A 26443-nucleotide genomic window follows, 5' to 3' on the forward strand; every position below is an offset into this window, starting at 1 on the left:
TATTAAGTGCGTTAGTAACTGAGATCTGAATGGGGCCCCACATGCCTGCCTCTCAGGCTTCTGACTCACATTAAATGCTCATAACAGTGATGAATGCTGCAAGGAGCTGTGGTTGCTCTTAATATCTTTTACAACTATAATTAGTATAATAATTTTATCTCCTCTAAGATATGGAGGGAAGCCCAGTCCTACCACTTGAAGCAAAAGTCACCATAGGTTATTTTTAATTTTTTTTTTAATTTTTATATTACCAAAGTAATATGCTTATACCTAAAAAAATAGCCCCCAAAAATCTAAACAACACAGAAGGATCGAAAGGAAAAGGTGTCAGCCTGGTCCCCGCGTCATCCTCCAGCCCAGGCCCATCCCCTAGAGGAGATGGTGGAAGCAGTTTAGGAATTCTCCCAGAAACTGTCAGTGCCTTTGCAAACAGAGATGGTCTAGCCCTTACAAAATAGAACATAAAAGAGATTATGCCATGGCCGTTCGATAAAATAAACCATCCAATCAGAAGCATTCCTCTCTGGTGGGACTCAGCCATAGTGACACAGACAATGAATAGGGAACAGATTTTCAAACTCAAATTTCCTTTAGGGAAAGCGAGGGGTGAGGGAGGGTGTGGCCAGGGGCTGTGTAAGCCCTCCTCAGAAATAAGTCCTTCAAAGGCACCTGTGTGCCCCCAACCCAGGCATGCAGTGGACTTCGGGCTGGATGAAGGAAGCAGCAGTGACTAGGTTTTCACCAAGGGCCAGGCCAGTCTAAAGAGCCTAGAGCAAGCATGTCAGACTCGTGGCCCGCAGGCCACAGCCTCGTTTATTTGGCCTGTGTTAGCCTTTGAGTTTGACATGCTTGGCCTAGGCTGCAGGGTCCTGGGCAGTAGAGACTTAATGGGGTGGGGAGGGTAGGTCTTGGTCACCCCCTGAAGGGGACAGGGCCTCCTCTTCCCTTGTCCCCCAACTTATCCTACACTTCAGACCCAGACCCCCTTTGCCGTCATGGCCCCACCCTAGCTCTCCTCATCTCTACGCTGCATCAAGGCTGGGGTGACCCTTGTCGAGACCCCCCTTTTCCCCCACAGGTTCACACGGGAGGCGGCACAGGACTGCGAGTTGCTGGGGCAGCGCATTCCCGCGGGCACAGTGGTCGAAATGGCTGTGGGCGCCTTACACCATGATCCTGAGCACTGGCCACGCCCAGACGTCTTTGACCCTGAGAGGTAAGCACCGCCCCTTCAAATGGGCCCCTGAGGGATGTGAGCGACAGGCGACTGTAGGTGGCTGCCGGGAGACACAGATTCGGTAAAGATCTAGTACCACTGTCCCCTGTCAAAAGCCAAGGCGATCATATGCTGTGAGGCATAATTTTCCAAGGAAATAATTGTACTACTTTTAAAAGCCCCAAACAGAATCCAGAGAGTTAGCATTTCAGCACACTGCATGCAAGGAACAAGGCAATTTTAGGGAGGCGTCTTCTGTTTGTTCAAAAAAGGACACAGAACACCAGGTCATATTTCAGGTGTGCATGGGAAAGTAACACAACATCTTTTCCTTTTTAAAAAGTGGAGCCTGATCCCAAACAAGAGATCAACACAATTTCTCCAGGAACTCATGAGACCAGCTAGATACACTTCGTTTCAAGGCTCCCAGATTTAAAATGTCTGCCCCGGTACCCTCAGCCCCTCCTCAAAAGAACGCATTTCTATCCCTTCCTGTGTGATCTGGCAGGGAGGGCTGGCCAGGCAGCAGAGGGCCTTCCACCTTCCTGGGGACCCAACCCAGCTCTACAGACAGTCACAGGGAAGCCGTGGGCAGGGGGACCCGGACAAATACTATATCCTGCTGCACAGCAGCTCCTGGAAATAAAGATCAGGAACTATAAACACTGGCCACTGGGCTTTGAAACAACCATTGCATTACTATTCCGTTGAAAAGGGGGATTAGGGAGGGGCCCAGGGTACCTTGGGCCCAGAAAAGTGCGGAGGTGATAAGAAGTGAGCTAGCTACCACACAACAGTGGCTGTCGCCTAGCTTTACTGTCACAGAACACGTGTGGCACACGCTGCCATGTGGCAGCAGATAGGCAATTCCTCTGAGGAAGGCCTTCCGTGGCTCAAGTACCACAGCCACCAGGAGTTCAAGTTCACCGCTTGAACCAGAGAGGCAAAGACAGCTGGCAGGACCTGGCCCTGGGGCAGGAGAGGGGGACGAGGGCCCAGGGACCCTTCTTAGGAAGTGTGACTGGGGTCGTCTCTGGCTGATGAGGAAGATGGAGCCCAGGGCTGTGATTTCTTTAAGGCTCTAACCTTTCTGGATCTTAGTGAGCCCACAGGCTCGTTAACAGCACGATGGACGATAGGAGGGCAGGAAGGCAACACTGACTGTCCAGGTGATTCTTTTCATTCCCAATGCCTCTGCAGAAAGGAGGAAAGGGGGGAGGGGGGGAGGGGATGTGCGCGACAGGGGACTGTAGGAAAGCTCAGGGATTAGCAACCTCCAGCTCCAGAGTTTGGGGACAGGCCCAAGGGAAAACAGGATTCTGTTGACTTCGGGGGAGGTTAGGCCCGCTTGGTAGGATCGTCGCTTCTGAGGTAGGGGACCCTCAGCCAGACCCAGTGGCTGAAGAGGCCCCGAGGTTGAGGTGGGTGTCCTGGGCCAACCCTGACTGCGCTGCCTCCCAGGTTCACGGCAGAGGCCCAGAGGTGCCGGCGGCCCTTCACCTACCTGCCATTCGGAGCGGGTCCCCGGAGCTGCCTTGGGGTGCGGCTGGGGCTGCTGGAGGTCAAGCTGACACTGCTCCACCTCCTGAGCAAGTTCCAGTTTGAAGTGTGCCCTGAGACTCAGGTGAGCCCCCTGCAGGTGAGCCCTGCTACGCTAGGCTTAGGTGTGCTCACCATGTAGTCTGCACTGCAGCTGGCCTATTATTATTATTATTATTATTATTATTATTATTATTCTTTGTACAGTAGGGTTAGCCCTCATGATGCTATAGCCCTTCCCTCCTTGGCAAAGAGTAGGTTTTATTATTTCCCATTTTCAGATGAGGCGCTTAAACAAGGTTCAGAGAGGTTACGTAACTTGCCTGAGGTCAAACAGTTGGACTGCAGGCTCCGTGAGGGGACAAAGGTCTGTCATATTTATTGTTCGGTGCCTCAGCACCCAGCTTAAGGCTGGGCACATGGCAGACGCTCATTCATTCATTCAACAAACATCAACAAGCAAATGAATGACCAGCCAGAGTGAAGACACTGGGGTTCAAATCAGATCTTGCTCACTCCCAAGCCCTCCCTCTCCTCCACATCCAGTAGCCTGTGAGGTGCCAGCTGTGCCCCACAAACCGAACTCCGCTCTCCTCCATGCCTCTTTGGACCTCCCCTGCACTGCACAGCACAGCAGTAGACCTGGACCAGAGGGCGTAGGGGACAGAGAAGGACACAGTGACAAGCGGTGACAACTTCTAGATCCAGAGAGTGGCACTGCCCCCCACCAACCAACAGGGAGACTGAGGTGGGCTGCTGGTTCAGGAGGAATAATGAGCTCCATTGGGCCAAAAAAAAGATAATGGATGTGAAAATGCCCACCAAGTTCTGATTGTCAGGGCTGGAGAGAGGAGGGACAAACTGGGAGCACAGAGCCGAGCCAAGGCAGATGAGGGAACAGAGAAAGAAGGCAGACCTGACTGCCCTAGGTCTTCCATGTGTGCAGGACTTCCTGCTGGGGTTTGCCTCCTCACTCTTCGTCTTGACATCCAGTACAGTGGCTGGACCAATGTCCCCACCCACACTGCTTATGCCTGGCACTCCCAGCTCAAGAACGAGCCATGAGTCTGGAGCCTGCTGATCCAGGAAGAACGTATCTGAGCCCATTTTACATTTCCCACCCCAACTTCCCATTCTGAGAGGATTCTACCTGCTCAGGCTACTGTCCTGACCTGGAATGTCCTCTCTTCAGCTTTCCACTCCAATTCTAGTCCCATCCTCCACAATCCTGGGTGTTGTCTCAAGTTCCAAAGTGACTCCTGAGAAGTTCTGCTCACATGAGTTCTCCCATTCCTAGACCACTTCGAGTCACCTCCTCCAGGAAGCCCTCTCTGACTTTGCTAGCCCCAAATGACCTCCTCTTTTTTTTTCTTTTTTTTTTTTCTAAGTCCAATGGTGTTTCTGGTTTGTCTAGTCCTGTACTAATACAGGAGCTACTGGCCACATGTGGTTATTTAAATGTTAATGATGAAATAAAATTTTAAAAAGCCCCTCTTTTCCACTAACCGCATTTCAAGCATTCAACAGCCTATATATAGGCTACTAGCTACTGTACAGGATAGCACAGGTCTAGACCCTCTTGCTTCCTGGGCATAAAACTGGTCTTCCATCTGAACTATAATCCTCAAAGACATCTGACAAGGCCCCAGCAGTAAGGCCTGGTGATTCTTCTTTCCTCGAAAGGGTTCATGTTAGCCAGTGGACCATCGTTTTACACATGGCTCAAGGGGCTACCCTGCTTCTTTGGTTTTTCTTCCAAGACCCCAGCCCACAATGGATCTTCCTTGTAAGACGCAAGGAAAGCTTTCTGAATGGCACTGAGGTCAGAACACAGCATGCTTGAGCAGGGAACAGCATGAGGCCCCAATCCCCACTTCCCAGAGCGGCTGCTCAGGGTCTGGCTGGGCACAGGGAGGGAGATGGAGAGATGTGAAGTGTGTGAGGTTTGGCTACTTTCTAGTCATGTGACCTTGAACACATCACTTGGTCTCTCTCTGATCCTTCATTTCTTCATTTGCAAAGTGAGCCACTACCACTTCTTATGCAGGGTTCTTCAGAGAATCCATGGGAATTGTTTGCACAGGGAAGGGGGATGAGCACCAGTGCCTAGTCCTGGAGAGGCAGCTCTGCTGGGTCCTCAGGGTCCCGCTGGGAGGCTGCATTGCTCACTCCTGGCTCAGCTCTCTGAGGCCTCAGCCGAATTTCCATAACCCTGCTTCAGGCCTGGTCCCAAGGATGTTTTCCTGCGGTTGTGTTTAACAGTGACAAGTATTTTAATCTCCTCTATCTCAGGTACCACTGCAGCTAGAATCTAAATCTGCCCTAGGTCCAAAAGATGGTGTCTACATCAAGATTGTCTCCCGCTGACACAATTACAACAGCACCTTCTAATTCAAAGAAAACGCCTGTGGAAATTCGGATTTGGGGGAAATGTCACCTACGTAATTTAAAGGGTGCCTGGCATACAAGAATAAAAGAAGTCATTTCCGTAACATTTCCTAGATGTTTAATAAATGTTTGTTTGTTACACTTACTTTTGTCTTTGCCATTGGTGTTTGAACCACAGATCCCCCTCTCTCAATAAGGAGTTGCTGGTAAGTGAAACTGTAGCTTTGACAAAACGACTGAGAACTTGGGGTTTTGTCCTGGCCTCAGGATGGAAAGAATCGACAAAGGGACACTGCACTGGGCTGTCCTGATGGTACCAGCTTATAGGCCTTTTCAGCTTCTGGTACTTTGCAGTATTTGACTGAGGCAATGACATTCAGAAGTTCAACTTCAAAGGTGGTTCGAAAGCTTCATTATGCTTTGACATTTCCAGGTAGGGAAATACTGACTTCGTAAGTTTCAATGTACAGAAAAGTGATGGAGGCTAAAGAGTACTTCTTAAGAGCATCATTTTTTCTTAATTTTGATCGGGAAATTAAAATACAGAAGTGAATTTTAGTAAAAGTAGTTATTGTATTGCTGAGAAGTTTAATTTCAACGAAGAACTTGCAAATTGAATCCCAGATCTCCCAACAGCAGTCGCGATCTTGCCACCTCCCTGAGGTTCAGTTTCCTCATCTGTAAAGCAAGGGGCTGGCCTAGATGAAAGGCCTTTCCCTCTATCTGACCTCTGGGCAGCAGTAAGGGGCTAAATACCATATAGATAATAGGAATTGGTGAGCATGGGTGGGCTATGCAGATGCTGACCCACCTTTAGAAAGCACAGGCTGTTTCACGTGAGCTGGCAGAATACGTTGCCACATATCCATGGCTGGAAATGCTGCCTCTACTGTGAAGTTTTCTCCTCTCCAGCCCAGAGCTCCCCATGCTTCACCTCTGGAAGTTCCTGAGAGGAAGGCAGCACTGCCCCAGCCCTGGTTGTTGCCCGTCCTCTAGGAGGTCCCGCCAGCCCAACCCAGCCCTCTCACACACTTGCTGCCCACCACCTGCTCACCATCCATTCCTGGTGATCCATTGGCTCCCCTGATGGCCCCATTTGTCTCCCCCAGTCTCTGACCCCCTATGGCCATCACAGAACCTCATCCTGCAGAAAGGCTCAGCTGAGCACCTGACTCCCTAGTTGAGGTGCATGCCCACACCTGACACTTAAGCCCATCAACTCCCTTTCTCCATCCAGGTGGTCACAATCTCCAGGCACAGCTACCTAATGGGCTAGAATCGCTAAGGCCACTGTTCGCTCCCAGCACCAGGCAATGACACTGACCGGTCCTCCACAAAGCCCTCTAGCTGCATCCCAGCTGGGCCTCCTGATGACGTCTTGGCTATCACACACTCTTGCCCTGGATCCCACTATCTCTTTGCATTAACATTCTGAGTCATGGTCACTTTGACTTCTCATCACAGTGCCCACTCCCTCCTGTGCCCACACAGGAGGAACAGTTTTCCCCATGCCCACCCTACAACCCTATAACCTGGCCTCATGGGCCCCATTCCTCTTAAATTTCCAATCCATGTAGCTGCTTTTCCTGACTTGCTTTCTCAAAGGTCAGCCAATCCCATGTTGTCTGCAGTCTTCATAGCTCACTTGACATTTCTGGAGCATTTGATACTCTCCCATCCCAGGTTCCTCTTGCCATCCTTTCCACTAAAATGCCCAAAAAGACTATTCTTGCTTCCCACTCCTCGGCTGCCAGCAACCAGATGGTTAAAAAGCACAGGATCAGTATATCTACATTTAAGACTTAATAGGCAGCCCTGGCCAGGCAGCTCAGTTGGTTAGAACAACATCCTGATACACCAAGGTTGCAGGCTCAATCCCCAATCAGGACACATACAAGCAGCAGCCCATGCCTGGCTGGCATAGTACAGAGGTTGAGCATCTATCTATGAACTAGAAGGTCACAACTTGATTTCAGGGCCCATGCCTGGGTTGCGGGCTCGATCCCCAGTGGGGAGTGTGCAGGAGGCAGCCAATCAATGATACTTTTTCATCAATGATGTTTTTATCATCCTCTCCCTTCCGCTCTGAAATCAATAAAAATGTTTACAATTTTAAAAAGCATAAGGGCTGAAGCCAGTTTGGCTCAGTGGATAAAGCGTCGGCCTGCAGACTGAAAGGTCCCGGGTTCAATTCCGGTCAAGGGCATGTACCTTGGTTGTGGGCACATCCCCAGCAGGAGATGTACAAGAGGCAGCTGATTGATGATACTCTCTCATCGATGTTTCTAACTCTCTATCCCTCTCTCTTCTTCTCTTATTAAAGAATCAATAAAATATTTTTTTTTAAGGAAAAAAAGCATAAGGGGGGAGGGTATAAGGACACATATGTAACACCATAATCAATAAAGAAAAATTTTTAAAAAGCAACCAATGATTGCATAAATAAGTGGGACAGATTTTTTCTCTCTCTTCCTTACCCCCTCTGAAATCAATACATAAATATTTTTAAAAAGACTTAGCAGGCAAGCACCTGTTTAATGATTCTCTGACACCCCTCGGGTCTCCCACCTACATGGTAGGAGGACTAGTGACCTATTCAAAAAGTAATGAATGAAATTTCAAGATTAGTCAGAATGTGGGGGAAATATTTGGGAGGCTCTGAAAATCATAACATCTGTACCTAGGTGCTGCTGGTGAAAAAGGTAGTATTGTCATTGTTTCTTCATTTTTCTGGTCACTTTAACAATTCTCCTCTGGCCTGATTAGCTGATCTGTGTCAAGTTCCAGATCACTCTCTACTCCTGTTCCAAGGATGGAAAAGTAGCTTGGATCTGACAATTACAGGACAAACTAGCTGAACTGGAGGCATCATGTGGAGAGTGAACATATTGTATTAGGAAGGTGAGGGGAAGAAGAGTGCAGCTAAGGAGAGGACTGTGGCTGTTAGACTGAACCTGGGAGGCCAATGGGTACAGCACCCAGGAAGGGGCAGACAGCCTCATATCATGGAGCCTCCCTACCAGCCCCTCTGGCTCTGGACAAGAGCCAGCCAGTGTGTAGCAGAGACTCCACAACCTGCTGTGTGTGGAAGACACACAAAGGACACATCCACCTCCTCCAGGTCCTCAACATATAGTGATTTTAGGTTTTGTGGAGTTTGGAACTTGTATGAGTTGGGGAAAAGAAAAAAAAATGTAACTTGCAAATTTAACTCAAATGTATGACCATGGGGCCCCTCCTAGGGCTGTGAATGAGGTTTCTTCAGCTTCATGATAAACTACACATAGCACCCCCGAAGCCAGTAAGAGGGGCTCTGTTATATTCCAACACCCAGAAAAGCTCTTGTACCCAGCAGGAACTCAATACACGATGTTGAAGAATGGACTTCAGTCATCACTCACTTGAAAGAAATAGTATTTTATTTCCACATTGTGACATTTGTAGCACAGGTATTCAAATCTCATAAAGACATAAAACCCATATTCAGAGGACGTCCAGTGCACTTAGAAGATGCTGGGACAAGCATTCATGAGTTAGGCCCATGACAAAGGGAAACAGGCAGGGACTGAATGACACCCCACAGTAGCCATGTGTCTGACAATGTGATATATGGACCAATTCCAATGCCAGAGCCCAGGAGACGCAGCAGAAGAGCCGCCTGGATTACAACCAGAGTAACAGATTCAATGACTGCACCTCCCTAGTCCACAAGACAGGTTTTCTGTACAAAGGATGAAAAAGTCAAATGACGCCGCCAAAATCCTGAAAACCCAAATCACTAGAGATAGACAAATTATTAAAAATTAAGACCAATCCATAAAATAGTTCACTAGAAATTTTGTACCTGGTGCTAATCAGTAGCAAAATCAACAAAAATGGTAAAACATAAAACTTACCCTAGTAAAAATCTCACCTACAATCACAATTGGTTAGTCCATATCAAGATCAATTACTTAAAACCAAAAACTACCATCAGCAAGAGATTAAGAACATAACTTCATCAAGAAGTCAATGATAAACAATTCATTAAAAGTTTTTTGCTATAAAAAAACAAAACCCAACTTTCCCAAATAGCTATTTCAAGGAAGACAAGCCTGGAAGATATGAAATACATCCTTGTGCTTACTGCCGGATACCAAAAAAGGATGCCAGAGACAACAGAGAGGAGGCCCCGGCCAGAGGCTTGCTGGTGGTGTACTGGATGATGTACTCTGGATAGACCTGGTGCTTCTCAAAGATCACGAAGATAGAAGGGTCTGACGTGCTGTTCACACAGCTGTCGTAGAAAACGTTGCTCTGGCCCTCCTTGGCTGGGGGGCGGACTAAGGAGGTATTGCCTCGGGTGAACTCGCCCACCAGCACCCGAGCCAGGAACATTGTGTAGCAGTTCAAATCGGGTTTGCAGTAGTGGTGGGAATATGCAGCATCTCGGGCAAAGTAGCTCCCTGCGAAAACACACACAGGCCTGACTGGGCACTGGGAGGACTCTGCAGTCGGGCAGGAAGGGCTCTAGAATCCTGCCAACCAGGTAATGCCAATGGCCTCTGCTCCTCTGTCACATCTTCCTCCCGTCCTCCCTCCATCCTTCCTCTTTCTCTAGCTTCATGAAGGGCATCAGAGGGGATACCAAATTGAGATAGAAAACTCCTTTCACACTCTGAATATGTCAAGCAAATCACACGGCACTCTGGGCATAACACTACTTAACCCCAAACCTGTTTCCTCAGCTATAAAATGGGGCTGTCATGTCCAACTTAGTAAGGTTGGTGTGGAAAGGGACCAAGATCCCATACATGGAACCACACCGGCAGCCCAATGCATACAACTATGAACCCTGTTTAATGGGAACCTGAGTTGGAAGCTGCCACTTACATATTTGGATTTAAAGCCTTCCACTGGCTCTTGTCCATCCTGACACCATAGTCATCACGTTGGAGTAGGCTAAGTTATGGACAACTGATGGAACTGGGACAGGGACTATTGATTATATTATCACATCACTATGATTTTTTTTTAAGTTAGTAACCATGTGATTACAGAAGAGAATATCCTTTTTCTTAGGAGGTGTTAAAAGGGTGAAGAGGTATAACGTTAATATGCCACATACTTACAAATGGATCAGAAAAAAAATGGGGGGTGATAAAGCCAACAAGGCAAAATATTAAAACAGGTGAATATAGGTAAATGTATTCAGGACTTTAAAAAATATCATTCTTGCAACTTTCCTTGAAACTATGTCCAAATAAAGTTTAAAAATAACTGAGACAGAAACACACTCAGATAACTCACCAAATAGCTAGAATGCCATATTTACATGCATGTATCTGAGGTGTTCAGATTTCTATTCTTACAAAATAGTGCAGTACAGGATTGGTTGGGTAGACACCCTCTTTCCTCTCCTAATTTGTGCTTACCATTTCCCAAGGCCTCCACTCCACAGGGACATGGGCCCAACTCTTAAGGAAGCAAAACCCCAGCCTAAGCAGGACTGCTCATGCTAACCCTTGGGTCAGCTTCTGGTTGCACACAAAGGAGAGAAAGGGAGCCAACAGATGGGCATCCCCACAGATGGCAAAGCCATTCCTCACTGAGTATGACCTGGCTTATCAGCTTACACTGCTTCCCCCCCTACACACACACACTCACACAGACACACACACACCAATTGCTTTAAAAATGTTTTCTGAGCCCTAGACAGTGCAGCGAGGCCTGATTATGCTGGTGCAAGCTGCCCTCACCCTTACCTTTCCCATAGGAAGTGCCATGAAGACCACAGATTCTCCAATCAAAATTCTGCTGGCAAATGGCATCAACGAAATCCGTGCTGGTGCCATGGAACAGCTGCCTCTCATCCACCGCCTTCCCTCCATTTCTCTTCTGCATCTGCCCTGTTTGCCTAGAATCACAGGAGAGAAGTATGTGCTGGAGAGACAGCACTTACCACAAAATACATGCCACCTAACCCAAGAAAACACATTTTATCAGAAGTGTTATGAAGCCAGGAGATATGGACCCAAGTCCATGATACTCTAGCCATGGGCCAGAGAGGGAAAGGTAGAACATAGGACCTGGATGAAAAGCAGAGGGAAGCCTTTCCCTCCACAGCCTTAGGCCTCCAGCAGCAAACTGAACTCCCAAAGCAGACCAGCCTTGGGAAGACATGCATGCTTCATCGTGGAGCTTAACGGGGGAGCCTGATACTGCTTATCATTTTGGGGGTCCTCTCTCCCATAAGTTCCCAGCACCATGAGGCTTGATTTTATCACTGGGCCCAGAGCACAGATGAGATTGCTCCAATCTTTTGTGGGGACAGGTCAGCAGAACCCCAGGCCTGCCATGGTGATCTGCTGTGATTCTCCTCCCCAGCTCACGTGGACAAATGCCCAAGAACATGCTGGTCCTCAGGCAAAAAAATAAGGCTCTTACTCTCTGGCTGTCAGGACAATAGTTTTATGTTCTCCAGAGTGTGGGTGGCTTATAGTGGACTATCCTGTCAATCTTTGGGGAGGCAGAATACAAGTGGTGGCTTTGTCCCCTACTACAAAAGCCTTAGTCCCCTTGTCTCTCTGAGGGGACATGCAGCACTAAGCTATAAAGATGATGAGATAGATTTAAAAAAAAAAATCAGGAACACAATTCCCAATTCCAGCAAGCAAGCACTGGCTGCCATCTGGAACTGTCCCTGAAGTCCATTTGGTAAGCAGCCAGCCTACTATGTAACTGTGAGGGGACAAAGTCATCAGCCTGCTGAGAGCAAGCCCTTGACGTACCACTGGTAGACTTCCCAGAGACCAAGGTTCTGGACTCGCTCGATCTTCTGAACATAGTAGCAGGACAGTGTTTTGTTAAAAAGATTGAAAACCTTCTGATATTCTTCTGAGGAAGAACTGAGGGTGATCCGCTGCAAGGGGAAAATATTTTTATTATGTTATCATCTAAGTATAAAGTACAGATCAATCTCTTCCCAAAGCTACTCATAAATGCTTGAACTGCAGAAGCAAGCCCCGAAAGGCAGTCTCTCTAGTTACAGATGTGTGTAATTTGTGTTCGCTGTGAAACCTGCCTGAAGGACAGGTATGATGCTAATATCAGCACCATCCTATGCATTCCCACGATGTCCCGGCTCTTCTGACCCCACACAAGGCAGACTACGTAATCTACAAACCCAAAGTGTTTCAATAAATGTGAAAGGCATACATTTGGTGGAGAGGGGAAAACGCTGTCACGGGCAGCAGCATTGTGTGAATGCCCCACACCACAAGCACTGACAGAAAGGCCAAGCTGGCACATTGCAACTCAGGAGCACGGCCACTGTATCCCTCCCAGCTGAGCCCAACTCTCCCTTAGCCTCTTGTTCTGGGAAACAGCACTTTTGATGGGCCCTTGACCTAGAGCAACCAACTGTCACACAGAGTGAAAATGCTCAAATTCCTACACTTGGAGCCTGAATCATATAATCAGCTTCCCTGTTCCCAGTGCCATGAGGTTTGATCCAGTGAGGATCACTGGGGAGTCCCTTTATACCATCCTCTTCCTCTACCCTATAGCCTTATAACAACCACCTCATCATCACCCCCAAAAACCCTACACGTCAGGACTTGGCATGCATGTCCATGGATCTCCTGCAACCCAAATCCTGATTCTGGTTTCCCTGTTCCAATCTCATGGGAGCTGCTAAACTCCTTTTCAAGTATGGAAACCAGCCCTGCTCCTTCCAGACCAGAGGTCCTCATGGATTCCCATACTTGTCATAGCCTCTGCTTGAACCCATGATCAAGGCATTGCACAGCCCAGCCTTGACCTCTCCATCCAAGATACACCTGACACCCCATGTCCTGACTTGGGCTGCTTCACGTGCAGTTCCCACCACCCTGTATGTTCTCTTACCTCCACCTGTGCAAGCACCAGCCATCGTTTGGAAGTGGACCCCGTGGAGCTTACCCTAATCCCCTCAATATGATTGCCTTGTCCTCTGACATCTGAGTGCTGCTGTCAACTCACTCTGCCTGTCACCGGTCTTGCCTGTGCCACTGGTGTCTGTGTGAGCTCTGTCAGCTCAACAAGATGAGATCTCCCAAGGCAATAACAATCAGTTGTAAAAGGTGTCTGCAACATGCTTGGCATGAAGTCAGCCATCAGAGGCCAGTCTGAGTACCCCACATAGATAGGGCAGATCTTGGCCTAAGTACTCTACTGAATTCAGCGCAATACCCAAAATCTGACAGGCCTTATAGGAGCTGCTGAATTGAGTGTTCTTTCTCTTGTCCTATTATCTAGCACCTTCCAACAGAAATTTCCCTTCTAGATGTTGCTTGTCAGAGTCAGTGGTTTCTTTTCCTTTTCTTGCTTAGTATAACTAATATATATTAGCTGAGTCCTATTTCTACCCTTTCTAGAAATTTACCAGCTCACTGTCCTCCATCCACAATACATCCTCTCCCCTCAGGACCACAGCCATCTCCTGGGTGGTCTCTAGCCTTAAAATCCCCAAAACCTGAGAAAATAACCCCACATATACCTCTTCTGTCCTCCCTCATGAGCCCTGGCCTCACAGCTTCTTCAGTGGTGGAGGAAACAGCACATCGCTAATACTCATTGATCTCAAAGAACACTCTCCTCCCCAGTCCAAGGCAACATGCATCCCATACCTTAAAGCCGGGGTCCGGCAGGGCTGAGGGATCCCAATGGTCTGGGATGCTCTTTGGGCCTTGAAACTTGACATTGCTACAAAATGTAAATAAAAACATTAAGACATTTGGTTTGTAGATACCAACAGACTATCACACACAGGTGGCCTCCACTAGCCAATTATCACCTGTCTTGAGTATCAGCATCTCATTTTTTAAAAGCAGAGAGGAGAGGAAGAACATAAGCATACTATCCATCTTATGAGAGCACTTTCCTCTTTGCCTAAGTAGCCCAAACTGAAACAATGAGGATACTCACCTGTATCTCAACTCCTATACAAAAGGAGAGAGAATATCACTAAAGCAGCACAGAAAGACCCTTATCCATGATTTTTAAATTCAAAGAGCTCTGAAAATTATATTAAAGAGCTCTGAATTATTATTACAAGCTAGAGGCCCAGTGCACGAAATTTATGCACTTGTACGGTCCTAGTGACTGGCAGCCAACAGAGTACTCCCTCCCTTCCACTGGCTGGCCCCACCACCTGGCCGAACTCCCAGAAGGACTCCAGTCGAGGGGATAAGTTGCATACTATACTTTTATTATATATGATAGCCTCAAGAAGTGTATTTGGCATATCCTAATACATAAAAACCCTGGGTCCATTATGACCAGAGGCTTGGCCAACCAGAAGTCAGTCCTGCAGTAAGTGCTAGATTGCTGAGGCAACTCAGCACTGACTGTTACAGCAGCAGGCACAGTGACCCAGCACTAACTGCCAAGGGGTTCGTGACTCAGGCCTGGAGAGAGGTCTGAAGAGAGAAGCCTCTGTGGCAGCTGTTGGTCAGCACTTGCCTCTCTCTTTCTCTCGGGGCCTGGTCAGCAGCCATGCCTCCATTTCTCTCCAAGCCTTCACCAGGGCTGAACAGCCCCACCTTTCTGATCAGGCCTCGTTGATAGGCCCAGAGATGCTGACTGGCATGGAAACCAACCAATCAGAACCAAATCTGGGTCAACTGTGAGGAGCCAATGACTGCCTAGAAGGTGAAGTTTTTGACACTGACTGGCATAGAAATTGATGAATCAGAACCAAATTAGTCATCAGAAAAGGGCACTTAGAGGTGAGATCAGGCCTACAGGAGACAGCAGTGGAGGTAAGAACAAGCCAACAGGGGAGAGCAGTTTGGAGTGACCAGGCTGGCAGGGGAGGGGAGTTGGGAGCAACTGGGCTAGCAGGGGAATAATTGGGTGTTAACCAGGCTGGCAGAGGAGCAGTTGAGAGTGATCAGGCTGGCAGAGGAGCAGTTGGGGTGATCAGGCTGGCTGGCAGAAGCAGTTAGGGGCAATCAGGCAGGCAGGCAGAAGCAGTTAGGGGCAATCAGGCAGGCAGGCAGGTGAGCTGTTAGGAGCCAGCATTCCCAGATGTGACAGGGATGTCCAACTTCTGGTTTAGGCCTAATCCCAGGTCCCAGATTGGAGAGGGTGCAGGCTGGGCTGAGAAACACCCCCCACCCACAGTGTGCAAATTTCGTGCACAAGGCCTCTAATAAAAACATAAAACTGATGTTAAAACTCATTTGGTAGTAGAAATTTGACTTAAACTGCCAGAGGCTGCTTGTGGTCTCTATAAACCTTTCTTAAAGTGACTATACATTTTTTTTATTCAGAAATATTAACTACAGGATGTCACATAATACAAGCAGCACATGATCTTTCTAAAAATAAAAAAATTAATAAATAACTGAGTTATAAAAGATGTGTCCCAACAGGTTTAGGAACAAGGCTTGGGAAACCAATTCAAAATCATTTCTACTCAGTTTTAAAATGCTCTGTTCTTCCTACACTAGATCTACACTCCATTTCTGCTGGCATGAGACCTTCATCCTAAGCCTCAAAGAACTCTCACAAATAATATGCCTAGAAAAATAACACAGTTTAAAATAACTAAGCAATGAGCAAGAATCAGCCAGAAACAAGCCCACAACGAATTAAGTTTCTGAAATTATTGGACATAATACAAAATAACTATTCTTTCTATGTTTAAAAAAATAAAACACAAACTAAAAACATATGCAAGGCACATGAAACTATAATATGGCCTGGAGGATCTGAAAAATAATCAAATACAACTTTTAGAAATATAAAATACACTCCTTAATAGTGATAGTTCAATGGACATGATTACTAGCAGATCAGACCACCTGAAGAGAGAATGAGTGAGCTGAATGATATGGGAAATAGAATTCTCCAGACTAGGGCCCAGAACAATAACGGGATAGAAAATATTGGGAAGAAGCTGAGATGTGGAGAAGAGAGTAAGAAGGCCTGAATTTGGTCAGAACCCAACTGAAATCCAAAGAGAGGACAGAAAATGGGGTAAAGGCAATCTTCAAAGAGAACTAATGAGATTCACCAACTCACAGGTTTAAGAAGCCCAAAATATCTCCAACAGGAAAATTAAAACACATTCTGAGACATGCTGTAGTGAGAATCCATACACCAACATAAACAGAAAATCTTAAAAGTAACCAAAGGGGAAAAAGTACCAGGCAAAGAAGTACCAGTTAAACTGGCAATTGATTTTCCAAAAACAGCAATGAAAACCAGAGGACAGTAGAATGACATCAATGTTTTGAGAAAAAACAACTACAACGAAAAATTTATACCCAGAGAAAATATCTTTCAATACTGAGGGCAAAATAAAGACATATTCAAACAAAACACAAGTTTTCCCACAGCAAAATAAAACCATCAACAAAATAAAAAGACAACCCACTGAATGGGAGAACATATTTGCCAATGATATACCTGATAAGAGGTTGATATCCAAAATTTATAAAGAATTTATAGTAAAAAACTCAACATAAAAACAATCCAATCAAAAAATGGGCAAAAGACCTGAATAGATGCTTCTCCAAAGAGGATATACAGATCATCAACAGATATATGAAAAGATGTTCAATATCACTAATCATCACAGAAATGCAAATTAAAACCACGATGAGTTATCACTTCAGACCTGTCAGAAAGGCTATCGTCAATAATCAACAAACAACAAGTGTTGGTGAGAATGTGGAGAAAAAGGAACCCTTGTGCTATTGGGAATGCAGACTGGTGTATCCACTGTGGAAGTAGTATGGAGTTATCCTCAAAAAATTAAAAAACAGACCTGCCTTATGACCTAGTGATTCCACTTCTGGAAATTCATCCAAAGAAACCTGAAACACTAATTCAAAATAATATATGTTTCCCTAAGTTCACTACAACATTATTTATAATAGCCAAGATATGGAGCAGCCCAAGTGACCACCAGCAGATGAGTGAATAAAAAAGCTGTGGCACATTTACGCAATAGAAATTTTACCATTGCTACAGCATGGATGGACTGGAAGAACATTATGCTAAGTGAAATAAGCCAGTAAGAGAAAGAAAGGAACCATAAAATTTAATGAATAAATTGAACTACCAAGAAAACAGAGACAGCCCTGACTGGTTTGGCTCAATGTTCAGTGATAGTGCGAGTACTGAAGGGTCTTAAGTTTGATTCCTACTCGAGGGCACATACCGCGGTTGTAGGTTCCAAGCTCTAGTGGGGGTGCATGCAGGAGGCAACCAATCGATATGTCTCTCTTACATCAATGCTCCTTTTTCTCTCTCCTGCTTTTCCCTCCTTTCCACTCTCTTTAGAAACCAATGGAAAAATATCCTCAGGTAAGGATTAAAACAAGAAAATAGAAAACAGGGAGACAGCTCTGGTGTGTGAAAAGATTGAGCAAAAAAAGGAAAAAAAAAGAAAACTCAGGGACATGGAAAGCAGTGAGGTGATTTCAGTGGGATAGGGTGGGTGGAGATGTAAGAAGACACAAAGGTGATAAATGGTAATAGAAAAAATAAAGTAAAATAAAATTTTAAAAACAAATCAGTAAACACCCCCTCTCCAATAAAAACAATCTAAAGAAATTTGAAAGGACAAAGAAAACAATAAGAATGTGAGTAAATTTAATGAAATGTTCATAGTATAAAATAACTGCCTCATTAAATTAAAAAATAATACTGGGTGTACCAGTTAATAATGCGGATTTTTTTCCAACAAATGGGGTTACACCTATGTTGATGTATATGCGATTTTATATGTATGCTATTTGGTTGTGTTGACTATAAGCTTCAAAACTTCATATGTCAAATTTGCTGAAGGTGTTAAACATCATAGATATTTTTATGCTTAAAAATGTCAAATTTTGTGCCCAAAAAAACAGCATTTGCAGGAAGTTTTAATTCATTATTTTGAAGAAAAGTGCTGCTGAAAGTTATCGTATACTTTGAGAAGCTTATAGTGAACATGATCCATCTCAAGATACTTGTGAACGCTGGTTTAAATGCTTTAAAAGTGATGATTTCAATGTGAAAGACAAAGAACATCCAGGTCAATTGAAAAAGTTTGAAGACCCAATTACAAGCATTATTGGATGAAGATGCATGTCAAACTCAAAAACAATTTGCAGAAAGATTAAACATTGCTCAGCAATTTCCAATAATTTACAAGCAATGGGAAAGATTTTTTAAAAATACTTTTTAATAGCCGAAATCGGTTTGGTTCAGTGGTAGAGCGTCGGTCTGCGGACTGAAAGGTCCCAGGTTCGATTCCGGTCAGGGGCATGTACGTTGGTTGCGGGCACATCCCCAGTAGGGGGTGAGCAAGAGGCAGCTGGTCAATGTTTCTCTCTCATCGACGTTTCTAGCTCTCTATCTCTCTCTCTTCCTCTCTGTAAAAAATCAATAAAATATATTTAAAAAAAAATACTTTTTAATATATATAATATATATATATTATATATATATATGTGTGTGTATATATATATATATATATATATATTTTTTTTTTTTTTTTTACAGAGAGGGAGAGATATAGAGAGTTAGAACCATCGATGAGAGAGAAACATCAATCAGCTGCTTCCTGCACACTCCCTAGTGGGTATGTGCCTGCAACCAAGGTACATGCCCTTGACTGGAATCAAACCTGGGACCCTTGAGTCCACAGGCCGACACTCTATCCACTGAGCCAAACTGGTTAGGGTTTTTTTCTTTCTTCTTCTTCTTCCTTCCTTCCTTCCTCCCTCCCTCCCTCCCCCCTTCCCCCCTTCCCCCCCCTTCCCCCCCCTTCCGCCCCCTTCCCTTCCCTTCCCTTCCCTTCCCTTCCCTTCCCTTTCCTTTCTTTTCTTTTCTTTTCTTTCTTTTTTTTTTTTAATACTTTTTAATAATTATGAAAGATTTTAAAGGAAGGAAAATGCCACACCAACTGAACAAAAGACAAATGGAAAACAAAAAAGTCATCAGTAAAATGTTGCACAAGTCTTTTTTGCACTGAATTGTGACTAGCAATGAAAAGTAGATTTATTTTGAGAATCAAAAAAACACACAAAATCATGGGTTGATCCACATCAACCACAACATCGGCTGCAAGGCCAACTCACTTCGGAAAGAAGACAATGCTCTGGTTTGGTGGGATCAGGAAGGTGTAGTGTATTATGAGCTTCTAAAATCAGGTGAAACTGTTACTACTGATCACTACTGACAACAAATAATCAATTTGACCGAAGCTTTGATCATAAAATGACCAGAATGTTCCAGAAATTACGGCAAAGTAATTTTGCTTCATGGTGACACACCATTACACACTGCAAAACCAGTTGAAGACACATTAAAAGATCTTGCCTGGGATGTATTAATTCACCAGGTGTATTCACCAGACCTTGCTGCTTCCGATTACCACTTGTTCTGATTGATGGCACACGTACTTTTGAGCAGCACTTCAAAATGGATGAAGCAGTGGAAAATTGGGTCTCTGAATGGTTTGCCTCAAAACAAGACAAGTTCTATTGGGATGGGATGATACCCACAAATTACCTGAAAGATGGGGGAAATGTGTAGCTAGCAATGGACATTACTTGAAATAAAGCACTTTTGATGTTTTTCTTGAAATTATTGTGTTTTCATTTATTACAAAATCTGCTATTATTTACTTGTACACCTAATATAAGTCATCTGGCTGGCATGGCTCAGTGGTGGAGCATTGATCTATGATTCCGTCACGGTTCAATTCCGTGCTCGAGCTGCGGGCTCAAATCAATGATTCTCTTTCATCATTGCTATCTCTCTCCCTCTCCCTTCCTCTCTAAAATCAATAAAAATATATTTAAAAAATAAATAAAATTTAAAAAAATAAGTCAAAAGAAAAATAAATGGAATCCTATATAATAAAAGACTATTATGCAAATGAACCCAATTGCTATGATGCACACTGACCACCAGGAGCAGACACTCAACGCAGGAGCTGAATCTTGGTGGTCAGTGCACTCCCACAGGGCAAGTACCACTCAGCCAGAAGCCAGGCTCACAGCTGATGAGTGATGGCAGGAGATCGAGGCAGCGATAAGGATGTCTGACTGACGGCTTAGGCCTGATCCCGAACTGTGAGAGAGTGTCAGTCAGAAATCCCCCAAGGGCTGAAACCGGTTTGGCTCAGGGATAGAGCGTCGGTCTGCACATGAAAGGTCCCAGGTTCAATTCCGGTCAAGGGCACGTACATTGGTTGCGGGCACATCCCCAGCAGGGGGTGTACAGGAGGCAGCTGGTTGATGTTTCTCTCTCATCGATGCTTCTAGCTCTCTATTCCTCTTCCTTCCTCTCTGTAAAAAATCAATAAAACATATTTTTTAAAAAAAATCCCCCAAGGGCTCCTGGACTCATGCACCAGGACTCTAGTAAATTATATAAAGGTCCTTATATAATTTAAGGAGGGCAATCAATTGAACTGACTTATACCTAAGTAAAGAACACTTGTTATACTTTTTAGTGTGGCCTTTAAAAAAAAAAAACTAACATAATGTATAACTTCCAAACTAGTGGAAGGGAAAAAAATTAAATAACAACAAAAAAAAAATCTATGTTTTTTAAAAAAGGAAAAAATAAGAACCAGCCCTAACGGGTTTGGCTTAGTGGATAGAGCATCGACCTGTGGACTCAAGGGTCCCAGGTTCAATTCTGGTCAAGGGCATGTACCTTGGTTGCAGGCACATACCTACCAGGGAGTGTGCAGGAAGCAGCTGGTCGATAGTTTCTCTCTATCCCTTTCTCTTCCTCTCTGTAAAAAGTCAATAAAAAATATTTTTTTTAAAAAAGAACTAGTTACATGAATAAACCATTTTCATTTGGAGGATGGAAAGATAGTAAGGAACTAAACCAGATACCTTATGTGTAAATGCCATTTTGAACTTTCCATTAAACAACTGTGACTCTGTTAACCGTTTTAAATAGAAAACTTGTTTCTAAAAGTGACCAACCCTAAGAGTCCCAGGTAGCCAAGGAGGCCCAAGCAGATTTGCCTGCTAGAGTTATGACAATAGGTTAGAGGGAAGAACTATACATCACTGCGTCATGTACGACTCTCAGGTTACGAGAGGGAAGATTCTGAATCACTTATATTGCAGTCTGAATTTGAGCAAAATAACCATTTTTATTTCTGATGTGTGGCATTTGCTTATAGCCCCAAAGAGATCCAGTCTTAGGAAAAAGACAAACTATTCCTACATAGGCTCTGGAGAGACAAAAATGACTTCCAGAAGTGGGAGCAGTCATAGCTGACCAAAATTCTAAATCCAGAAGCAATACAGAGAAGAGATTGATACATTTAACTAAAAAAATAAATAAAAATTAATATGTCTGTGTACCATTTTTAATCATAAAAAAAATCCAAAAGACAAACCAGGAGAAAATATTTATAATTTATATAACAAATCAAGGGTTCATCTCTCTAATAGATTTTTTTTAAAAACTCTCCTATTTAAGAAAAATACCAAAGGTTGACAGAAAAGCAGACAAAAACACAAATAGTCCATAGATAGAAATAGGAAAATGGCTCTTACATGTTAGGAAAAAATAGTAAGCCTTACTTATAAGAGAAAGCAAATTAAAATGCATAGATATGCCCTTTCCCACCTATGAAAAATGGCAAAGATCTAAAAGCTTCACCACTCTGTTGGCAAAGTCAAGGAAAACTGGCACGCAATGCACTCTGGGACAAATGCATAATGGCTCAACCTCATGAAAAGGAATCTGCATTGACCTTTTAGGACTCTAATCTGATGACCCAGCTCCACAAATATGAAATGGTACATACACCAAATATCCCTTGTGGGGTTATACTTGTAACAGCAAAAACTCAAAAAGATCAAGGGCCAAGAATACTCGGACACCAAGAGTACTTGGGCACTCAGTTATGCAACCAACAAATCTCTTTAATGCTTTAACCAATCTGCAGTTTTCTGTACTCAGCAGAGCACACCCCAACCGATGCACACCATAAATGACAAGTTCCCCAACCCCATTCACCTGGTTTGCTTCGTCTTTACATCCTGAGGAGACACATATTTGGGTCTCCGACAAACCTTCCTGAATGTACCAAAGACCAGGTTTCTCTGAATAAAGACTGCAAAATAAAAAATAAATACATACATACACACACACAAATGTCAGTGTTTAATAAACAAAGTAAATGGGTTTGAAAGCTAATCCAAACATATAGACCCTAGAATCAGTATATTAAAAATAAGGCAGTTTTACCTATTTCAAATATTTATAAAGAAAATAGGAATCTTTAGGAGACGGGGTTTAATGAATAGATGGATGATTAGTAATTGACACATCAATTATATATGAGTGCTTTTAAATTGTTCCTTCCGATCTTGTTTAAACTATTATTTTGCTCAGCAAATTTTCCCAGTCTGGATATAAAAAAGCTTCAGCCCAGCCTGAGAACAAATTATCACATCTTGAGCCAGTAGGATTTAGAGTTAATATAATAATTTTACTCTTCTGACTTTTCTTAAACTGACTCTATAGCAGTACAATATTTCTCAACCTTGTAAAACCCATACCATTTTTAATTAGCAAATTTCTTGTCCCATGCCCATTCCTAAGATCCTGAGATTCATCCTGAGGGTGCAAAACCATGAATACCTCCTAGAAGTTAGATTATATATCCCCACCTACCAAGAAAACCTTGTCAAGTCTTAATTTCTGCACCTAGAGTACAAAAATAACTTTTAATATTAATTTGTATATAGTATCTGTAACTTATCTTACTACACTTGAAGTATGTGTTTCCTATGCTACTACCCAGGAAATCATCAAGATCAGGCATTCCTGAGCCAATCAATGATTCCCTTTCATCATTGATGTTTCTATCTCTCTCTCCCTCTTCCTTTCTCTCTGAAATCAATAAAAATATACTTAAGAAAAAGGTCAGGATGAAACTGGTTTGGTTCAGTGGATAGAGCATCAGCCTGCGGACTGAAAGGTCCCAGGTTTGATTCCAGTCAGGGGCATGTACCTTGGCTGCGGGCACATCCCCAGTGGTAAGTGTGCAGGAGGCAGCTCATCGATGTTTCTAACTCTCTATCCCTCTCTTTTCCTCTCTGTAAAAAAAATCAATAAAATATATTTTTTTAAAAAGAAAAAAAAAGAAAAAGGTCAGGCACTCATAGGGGTTCCTCCATGTTATAATGGGAGACCATAATTCAGATCCTGCTACTACAACCCCCTTTACTATCCACTGTTCAATCTCACTACTCTATTAGCATACTAATTTTACTGATCTGTTCATTAACATTGTGATGAATCTTAAATGGACTTTTCACTAGTGAAATTAAAAGTTATTCAAGGCGTGTATATGAAACTCAATCCCTATCCTCCCATGGGCAGAGTGAAGTGAGGCCTTTTCCCAAATTTATCCTTAAAGAGGATACACGAGGTTAAGATCCAAAGCAAACCCTGATTGTTGGGATTCTGATGGATACTAGCTAACAAATGTCAGAATTCAGCCTCTCCTCTAGAATCCTGGCATTACTGTGAGTGACTCTTTTATGCAAAGAGTCCCTAAAAGGACCAATGAGTTTTCCCAATCCTATAGAACAAGTCATTTGGTTTGTTATATATGTCTTAAATGTACTTGCTTTCTAATATTTAGTTTTTAACTGTGAGTGGCAGAATTGGATCTGAAACTTTCATTATATCTAGTAGTGAAGTTGTAAGGAGAGAAGTTAACTCATCTCAAGCATCTTGTGGTTACTGTTACCTACCACCAACAAAAAACTGTGTCTACCAATGTGAACTTGAAGCATGATTTTCCTCACACTGTGGTCTGCAGTTAACCACATGTGTGAACTCTTACTCACCCTCACCTGACTTTCTATTCTGTCTCTTGGAAGTGTGGCCTAGGTTGAGAATGATCAAGGCTACATCTGACATTTTTGGTGTAGTTGTTTTGAAATTCTCAATAGTTTAATAAATATTTCAAACAGCAGCACCAGATGGGTGATAGTTATGTAGACTTGATCTTCAAGGCAGTCCTGACTTTTAATATTTTGCATACCTCTCACTGTCCCTTTTGGGAATCTGCATTTGTCAGACTGAATTAGTTGGTGTTTGCCAACCGATGCTAATGGGTGGTAAGCAGTTCTCACTGAAAAGTAGTAGACACTTTAAGATCCCTGTAAGGACCCATCGAGGTAGCAGCCATTCTACATTGAGCAAAATAACCAGTGCTACAAAACCACAAGCAAAAACAAGTGACTAAAAACAGGCAATTAAAGTGGCTTTAGGGTAATCCACTAAAGACACTTTGCTGCCCTCCACATAGAATGAAGGTCCACAAAAACAGAGAAAACAGTCAACTGTGTTAAAAGAAAGCCCACTTTAAATCCATCTGGAAATGGCTTAAGTTATAGAAAAACTAAAACTTAAAAGTAAAAATCCTCACTCTTTGGCCAGGTCACTGGAAGACCTAGCCAAAGAGTGTTTGGCCTGCTTCTGTCTGTCAAGGCAAAAGGGATAAGTCATTTAAGGCCCAGTTTCATGTCACCATGAACACACAAAAATATGCCTCCCAGCAACTTTTAGTTAATGTATGCTTCTGCCACATGTTTAACCTGGCAATCCATCTATGCTGAAGGTGCCTACAGAAAAAATGATATTAATGTTACCACACTGGGAAATATAAGGCAAAGCTGCATAGCAGGAACACAATGACACTTGTTGGGAACTAAGGTTAATCTTCAGACACAGAGGGACTTGGCCATGGCCAACAGGACAACCACCACTGCACAAGTGCTGACCCTGCTTGTCCACTGTTTGGGCTCCTATCCCCTACTCAGGGTCCACTTCCCCTCCCCTCACCACTCTTCAGGCAGTTTCTCTTTGATTCTGCTGGACTGGCATCATCTGTTTATAGGTCTGTCTCCTTTTCTATACGGGAAGCATTTCAAAGCAGTAATCATCCTTCCTTTTTTTTTTCCCCTGGGCCTCAATGTGTGAACCGTTTGTCCAGGGTTCATGTGGGAAAGGCACAGCCAGCAGATGACCCAGACCCTGTTGGGTAAATCAGTAAGTACCTCTGAAGTCTAACTCATATTTGTGCTTTCCAGCCTGGAACTTGAGAATGGCTGCCTGTGTGTCAGATCCTGGTGCGCAGTATGCCAAGTAGGCCTTCTCCAAATCGCTGCTGCTGACGGTGGTCGTGGGATGCTCCATGCCCTGTAAGGCAAAAAACCAGATACTTCATGAAGGCAAGAACCTACAATGATAAAGACAAACACTGGTGCTGTCCTTGCCATGTTGCAGACTTGGTCACAGTGGAATTAGTATCATGGGGGAGGCACAGTAGGAGCAGGGATGTGGCAGGAGAGCAAGGCACGGAACAGAAGCCAACACAACTGCTTCCTAAAAGCTGCCTAGGAAAATAAATTGTAAATATGGGTGCTGCTAACCAGGATAACCATGATGCGAGAAATGGAAGAGAGGGCATTCAGAGACTCACAATGGATTGCACAGCATTCAAATGAAGGGGAAATATCAACAGAGCATCCTCAAACACTGCCTGACTGGACAGCCTGAGCAATGCTGCCCCTTTTTTATCTCATCTTATTCCTGCCATTCTTTAGTCAGAGGACAGCCCTCCTTGTTCTTTTTTTGATCCCTTGGAGAACTCTTCTATTTCTTCAATTATCCATTTTAATCTCTCACTCTCATTACAATTACCTATAGGATATATAAGATTTTGGGATAAACTGAGCTTGAATTCTAGCCCCAAACCCTATTTAGTCTATAACCTTGGCAAGTTATTTTAACCTCTCTGAACCTCGATTATCTCAACTCCATTACAGGAGTAATAATAGTACTCCTATCATTACAATAGTACCATACTATCCTCAAGGAGTTGGAAACTAATTAAATAAGACATTCAGGGCACTTAGCACAGCACCTGGAAGCAAAGGTATGCAGAACTATCAGGTGGGTACCTCAATATACAAATCTGATGATTGAAGAATCTGGTTTGGAGACAGAGACATAGAGTTCACTTGAGGTAGGCACTACTGTCAGAAGAATCTATGTGATCAACCCTGAAAACACACAATTAGAAGAATGGGTGTCTGGGCTAGATCCTGGGAAACCCCCTAAATTCACCAAGGGGAGTGGAAAAGAAGTGCATGAAGGACATGGAGGAGAAGCAAGAACACCAGGTGTGTGAGGAAGGAATGGACAGCACTCTGGGAAAAGGCTGGAAGTGCCATCGGATTGAGCCCTCTCCCCTTGACAGCATCTGTGCCTGGCTGGGTC

General features: G+C 44.0%; 2 protein-coding genes across 3 annotated transcripts in view; one reads left to right on the forward strand and one right to left on the reverse strand.

Moving 5' to 3' along the window:
• Positions 1–5288, forward strand: part of TBXAS1 (thromboxane A synthase 1) — a 137591-nt gene extending 132303 nt beyond the window's left edge. Inside the window, exons 12-14 of the mRNA XM_036428602.2 lie at positions 1079–1216; positions 2678–2840; positions 5048–5288. Of these exons, the coding sequence (XP_036284495.1) occupies positions 1079–1216; positions 2678–2840; positions 5048–5122 (376 nt within the window). The 3' untranslated portion in view covers positions 5123–5288. The remainder of the gene's footprint in view (positions 1–1078; positions 1217–2677; positions 2841–5047) is intronic.
• A 3256-nt stretch (positions 5289–8544) lies between these two features.
• Positions 8545–26443, reverse strand: part of PARP12 (poly(ADP-ribose) polymerase family member 12) — a 45270-nt gene continuing 27371 nt past the window's right edge. The window contains exons 7-12 of one of the 2 annotated variants that reach the window (XM_036428625.2): positions 25219–25360; positions 22160–22256; positions 13792–13867; positions 11914–12044; positions 10888–11039; positions 8545–9588 (exon numbers count right to left, since the gene is read on the reverse strand). In XM_036428625.2, the coding sequence (XP_036284518.2) occupies positions 9266–9588; positions 10888–11039; positions 11914–12044; positions 13792–13867; positions 22160–22256; positions 25219–25360 (921 nt within the window). In that variant the 3' untranslated portion in view covers positions 8545–9265. The remainder of the gene's footprint in view (positions 9589–10887; positions 11040–11913; positions 12045–13791; positions 13868–22159; positions 22257–25218; positions 25361–26443) is intronic. The other variant, XM_036428636.2, reaches the window with a different exon arrangement.

The sequence above is a fragment of the Pipistrellus kuhlii genome, unplaced genomic scaffold (genome assembly GCF_014108245.1).
Source record: "Pipistrellus kuhlii isolate mPipKuh1 unplaced genomic scaffold, mPipKuh1.p scaffold_m20_p_10, whole genome shotgun sequence".
Classification (NCBI taxonomy): Eukaryota; Metazoa; Chordata; class Mammalia; order Chiroptera; family Vespertilionidae; genus Pipistrellus; species Pipistrellus kuhlii.